Source organism: Petromyzon marinus, chromosome 17, assembly GCF_048934315.1.
Source record: "Petromyzon marinus isolate PM22_M1 ecotype Great Lakes invasive population chromosome 17, UKy_Petmar_22M1.pri1.0, whole genome shotgun sequence".
In the NCBI taxonomy this organism is placed as follows: domain Eukaryota; kingdom Metazoa; phylum Chordata; class Hyperoartia; order Petromyzontiformes; family Petromyzontidae; genus Petromyzon; species Petromyzon marinus.
In genome coordinates, this window is record NC_133683.1 from 21,821,209 (window position 1) to 21,827,696 (window position 6,488).

A 6,488-nucleotide genomic window follows, 5' to 3' on the forward strand; every position below is an offset into this window, starting at 1 on the left:
CGGTCGCAACACAAGCGTCCGTCATCAGGTGAGAAACAATGATCTGCTGTTGTGGCTTTATATAGGCACGGGGAGGGGGGGGGGGGTAGAGTCGTGGCTGCAGGAGTTCACGGGGAGGAGGGGGATGGTTTGTGGCGTGCAGGGACAGGTGGGGGCTGGAGAAATTAGTTTGTCCATGAGCTTGAGTCGTGGCTGCCTATATAAAGCCACAATAGCAGATCATGCTTTCTCACCTGATGGCAGACGCTTGTGTTGCGACCGAAACGTTGTGTTCCTTTATTATTTTGTCTACCTACGTGATTTTACCGAAAGAACCAGAGAGTATGGATTCCTGCAGTCACGAAAGCTTCAAATCAATCTAGAAATGCCAAGTGATTGACATTTACAGCCCTATGTCAATCAATCCTCTGTCGATTATGGATGTTTGTTTGACCATATTTCAATATGCTGGTCAGAGGAAGACTTGCAGTGAAGTGTGGGGTGGTACCCAGGAATAGTTAGCTATTGCAGCATCGCTCACCCTGCCGAATGATTAAGCGTGTGCATTTTTACGAGTAACAAAAAATTTAACAGCAGTTAAAACACACATTGCACGTGCGATTATCTCAAAACTAATTGAGTTTTTTTTCCTTAATCGTATTTGTGTTTGAGCAGCTGAACAAGGAACTTATATTTAAGGAATGAAGGGTGATATGTTGTAAAACATGCCACGTGACTGACATATGTTGCTTCATACATTCATAATTAAGTCTTTTTGGGGTTTCAAATTAAAAACATTAATGTAATCAAATTAAAACATTTCATTACATGATCGGATTCGTATCACTATCCACGCGCGTATACTGCCTCATTGCCAGATGCATCATCGTTTCACTGTCATTGCATTAATTAATTTTGAGCCACGACCGATGGATAAAGAGACAGACCAGCACGTGACAGATGTACAGATCGCACAGAGCAGTCCCTAAAAAGGAGGCTTCAATGTCTATGACCCTTATCGAAGGAAAGACTGTATTTATAATCCCATTAAGGCCACAACAAGTGTACTGTACGAAGCAAACATTGTGTGGAACGAGCAGTGAGCAAGATGCCACACTTACCACGTCGTGGGGCTGCAGTCAACTTGTCGACCACGCTGCCTTTCGTCCAAATCAAGAGGCGAGCTGTCATAGAGTAATAGTTATTGTTAAATAAATAAATACATTTAACAGTGGCCCGCGTTATAAAACAAAAATATAAAGCCTTCACTCTGGGCACAACACAACGGTTCGCATGTCCTTGTTGTCGCAAAATAAAAATGCAACCCGATTAAGGATGGCGTTGATGTAACGGCGCAGGCCGGCGAAGCCTTTTGTTTCGAGGTGCCATTGTGGCATCCACTCTCGCAGTGATGTCAACCCGCATGCAGGCTGCCTGCCTGCCTTGCGTCTCTCTCTCTCTCTCGCCTGCTGATATCGATTCTTTCTGTCGCTACAAACCTCTCCCCACCTCACCCTTCACGATCCCTCCCACTCTCTCGCCCTCTCTCCCTCCCTCCCTGAAGCCCTCCACGGGTAACCCGAGTCTCAGCAGTGCTCACGACATTTGGCCCTGGGAGGGGGGTTGGGGACAGCGCCGGCGAGGTTGGATGGCGGAGTGAGTCGTGGCCACCATGCTTCGGTGCTGGATAAGTTTGAGCCAATTTGGGACTCGCCTCTGATGTTTGTTGTTGTTGCGGTGATTACAAGTGCTTGTGGATTTACCAATTGTACAAATGCAGGACTGAATGAATGAGCAGCGCACATTCTCGTCAATGTTCCAGAATGAGTAGAACCTGATATTCGGCACAATTCTAGTTACGTGTACGGTTATAATTACGTATAAAATATGAGAAAAAATACGATTTTGCCCCTGAAATTACAGCATGGAGATGATCGCTTTTCGGGCAGGGTCATTCTAAAGTTCTCCATTGCTGTAAGTCTCGTTCTAAACACTTACATGACCCACGACGACATAAACCAAAGAATTCCCATTCCACTCGGTGTTGACATGCAAACTTATAGAACAGAGGCAAAGCCCACTCCTGGTTAGCTAACAAGTCATCGCATTGTGATTGATTACTGTAGACTACATTGTTTTTGCTAACTTTCAGAAAAGTCGCAATGTATTTACGGCACTTTATTTTCTATTTGTTCCACTGACAATGCTAAAATGCGTGCCACGTGTCGAGTCAGGGAGTGGGGCGATCACCAATAGAATATTTGCCCTTTAAAGAGCCGGATTTCAGCCACAAACATCAGTTGCCGGTTTAAATACCGGAGATTTATTTGCCAACGGCTGCTCAATTTCGGACCAATCCAGGACACCCCTGGACCCACGTCCCCCACGTTGTGATATGGAACGCTCCAACTTCCGAGATCTGCGCAAATGTTGAGGGGCTTAAATTGGAATGTGCCAATTCTGTAAAGGGATTGTTTGGGGATACGCTGTTAGCAGTGATGCACCAGTGTTAATAACAACAAAAAAACGTTTGTTAATAAAACTTCCTTGAAAGTGAAATGCCAGTTCCACTTCAAGCAATGGCCCTTATGATACTAAACCAAACTCACATATCTATGTGCTATGGAGAGGGGTCATTGACCGAAACATCGCCTACAATTTATTGTTTATTTTCAGGCCACAGTATTATTGACGAATGTGTTTATTTTGTGTTCATATATAAAGGGAAACCCTGCTAGTGGCGAGTGATATCTGAACTTATCCTGGGTTTACCAACCCTTACTCATAAAAATGGTAAAGTATGGTCAAACAACACACATAGTGGACACGGTGGGGGGAGGCCATCATTCAGCAATTCATTGAGAATGGGCTGTCATTAATACCCATACAATAGTCACAGCTTTGGTTTATACAATTAACATTTCTGTAAAAAATTGCATATTACTCATTTAGCTATTTTCAAACAGAACTCATTCAGTCAACTACTGGAACCAGCCACCGTTGTTAAACGCTGTTAAAAAAATATCACAAATCGATTAATTGTTGTAATTGAGCCACATACAATGTTGCTAACATTGCGGTGAATGGTAGCGCCTCGAGTAGCTGCAGGGGTGACGTGAACTGATAACATGAATTGAAGACCATCGATTCTCACGTAAATTGATGCGTATCAAGTGAGATTTACAATCGATGTTTATCGATGAATTGACGCATCATTCCCGCCCAACTTTTAACACAGCCGAAGTCAGATTTTTTTTTTTAACATGCGATAGACCGGTTTATGAACTAAGAAAATAAATCTATTAGAATAGTTTTCGTCAAAGTAAACAATACAGCATTCTGGGTAATAGGTCAATCTCTGGTTCCTCACTTTTACATAAACGATTCGGTCAAAGCGGTTGCAATTAGCTGCTTTATTTCCCTTTCTATGTAAATATTGTTTGGAAAGTCCAGAAGGAGGTTGGATGTTCCCCACGTAAATCTATAACGTTGGGCTAACGTCGCTCGGCATGTGGTTGGAACACGTTGCACCAACGTCGGCTCAGCCTTGCACGTTTACTGGGGCCGCGAGCTAGTCCAGTGTAAGGTTTAAACCCCTCCCCGATCACCTTTCCAGCACGGGGTCTTGGCAGCATGTGGCAGGCGTCTCCACGGGCTTGCCGTCACCACAGCAACAGAAATCTACCGCGTGGCTTTGAGTCACCACGAATCCCTCTGTGCACGTGCCATCGACACTTCAGTAGCGGTAGGCGGTCAGCTGGTGTGCACGCGAGACTTGACCAGGGCTAAGATATCGGCACCCTAAACGTATTGCTGCAGAGGGATACCGCATCGAAGCTGTGCCCGAAGAGCGACCAACGTAGAAGACAAGGCTGCCACGTGGGAGAAGACAATGCAGGGTTTTTTGGGTTAGATCGCGTAAATACGTCTCGTTAAACCCGCCACCACCCGACACAGGCAACTAGTAAGGGTTGTCACGTCAACAGAAGATGCAAGTTCGTTACTAGTCCAGCACACCGGTGTGTTGGAGAGCAAAGCCGCAACATTTGCAATAAGGGTACGACGTTTCGCCACTAATTACAACTAGCTTCATCAGGCGACAGCCAGATTTGTGGATAAATCCTCCTGTTTCGTTCCTTAAATAGAGGGGTAGGTGTGGTGACATCACTTGTGAGCAACTTCTTGTGCATAGTGGGGGGGGAATTAATGAATGCATATAAATGACTATGGCTAATAAACATGACTATGGCTAATAAACATGACTATAGCTAATATAAATGATGATGGTTAATATAAATTACGATGGATATCCATTGCTGGTTGCATTATTTATATGGTAATCAACGCACATTATGTAAGAGGACCTGATGAAGGGAATAATGCGGAAAATCGACCTATTTGGAGACCTATGTAGGATGGAGAACAAAGACAATGAACAGTGTGCTGTTTGGAAAAATAGAACCGGAAAGAGAGGAAGAGCTGACAGAGAATGGCTTGACGAGGACATCACAAGACATTGGTCCCAGAAAGCCGTGGCCACTGCTTGAGAATATTGGCACAAGACAGAGAGGAAAGTGGAAACAAATCACGAAATGTGCAGTGGACACCTACGGGCTATCTGCCCATGGATCGTGATGATGATGTAGCTCGTCAGACTGCATTTATAGATATCTGATCATCTGTAAAAATGTATGGTTGTTTGATATAAATATATGGTCGTCGTTTATGCAAATTGCATCTCACAATCGCGCAGGAACCGGTGACGTGCTGGAAGGTAGCAGCAGCCAAGCAGCGAACCGGTGCTGTTTAAAACCAAATCGGGGGTGTTTATACGAATCTATGTTGAACTTATTTCGCACCTTACGTAGCCGACCGTGCTAATCAGAGGTTTACAGGAAAAAAAATCCCTATATTTACACAGCAAAGTCTGAAAATCAAGATTCATTTTCAGGAGTGTCCTGCATAGGGATGGTTGGACATGTCCAATAATGAGTGTTTGGCTTCGTATGGAGGAAAATTGAGTACTCCGAAAATCTACATGCATACGAGTTGGTATAAAAATCGAACCTCTGCAGACTGGTTCAAGAATCAACTGGTATACTTTCATCATCTGGCCGCCTTGCAGTCCGAATCTACACCTGGAATTTTCTAAGTCTCCCAAACAAGTACTCACCAAGCCTAACACTGCTTATCATCCGGTATTTGATGAGATGGGGTCAAAATCAGGGTGATTTGGTCAGCGGAAAAGTGTTAGGGAGTACATTTTAATTGCCAAACATTAATACACGTTATAAAGCCTCATACCAGCGAAGCTTTAGTCCTACCAAGTCACCCGCTCTGTTTCACAATTAAAGACAGAATTACTCTGCAATAAAACATTGCTGTTGGCTACTTTGGCAAGTCTACCGCAGTTCAGCTCTCAGCTCTACGAAGCACTGCAAAGTGTGAAACAATTGGGAAGATAAATATTAAAACAAAACCAAAATCCAGCTGCGAGAAAACATATATGGACGTCGATAGAGGTGGCAAAAAGTTTGTAAAGTTCTTACCGACTTTGTGTCGAAGCAGTCTCGGGCCAGACTGTGTACAGTCAGATAAAGCAAGACTCTAACCGTAACCAAGGGTCTTTGGGACCAACGCTAACAGAACACGCGTCATTTGCCGACGCCTGCACAGCACACAAAGATTCCACCCCCCACCCCACCATGTTATAGTCAACACTGTTAGCGAGTGGAGTTAGGGAGGACCTATTAAGGCTTCATAGCACACACCGGGGCAACCTCTGTCTCACTAGCGCTGATGTTTACACATTGCCGCGAGAACTAATTTTAGGACTGAGTTGACCCAGGGGAGGTCCAGAACCGGTTCTGATACGACTCGCCCACTGATGCTGCCCATGGCCGAGGAGCCTCATCAGACCCCCGGTGTGGCTGGCTTTGTCGTGCGGTGCACGAACCGCTAAATCACCGCGACCACGGGGAAAAGGATTCCCCGTGGAGGCAACCTCACATCGGTGGGGGGCAGATGCTGCCAAAAATAACACACACAAAACAAGGACAAAGATCCCCCGTACGGCCTTAACAGACTGTTGGGGAAAAGTGCTGTTCGCGAGCACGTAGATATTAGACAAAGGCAAAAGGGTACGGACAATCGGGTGCATTAAAGGGCAGGGCATGGGCTGTAGCAATTCCAAGCTGATGAGGATGTCGGTCTCTACTCAAGTTACAAACGTCACAGACGTCAGGAATGCCCAACAGCAGTAGAGTGGACGTGGTGGTTGATCACAGGGGGCTGCACACAGCACGACATTTGTGCTCAACGCTGTCCTCTCGACACGAGCGAACAGGACGCCCCACCACTGTGTGGTATGCAGGCACACAGCTACTACTAACGCGATGCATGCACACACGAGCACGGACGTGAATTCAATACCCTTTGGCTATCAGCTTACACGGTGCATGCCAATTAACGCTCGCCTTGTCAGCCTAATGTGTAATGTTTTCTCCGTG

The 6,488-nt window shown here is 45.4% G+C and overlaps 1 protein-coding gene across 1 annotated transcript in view; it reads right to left on the reverse strand.

The window, feature by feature from the left end:
- Window positions 1–6,440, reverse strand: part of ARHGEF33 (Rho guanine nucleotide exchange factor 33) — a 34,902-nt gene extending 28,462 nt beyond the window's left edge. Inside the window, exon 1 of the mRNA XM_032955772.2 lies at window positions 1,101–6,440. Within this exon, the coding sequence (XP_032811663.2) occupies window positions 1,101–1,170 (70 nt within the window). The 5' untranslated portion in view covers window positions 1,171–6,440. The remainder of the gene's footprint in view (window positions 1–1,100) is intronic.
- Window positions 6,441–6,488: the final 48 nt, after the last annotated feature.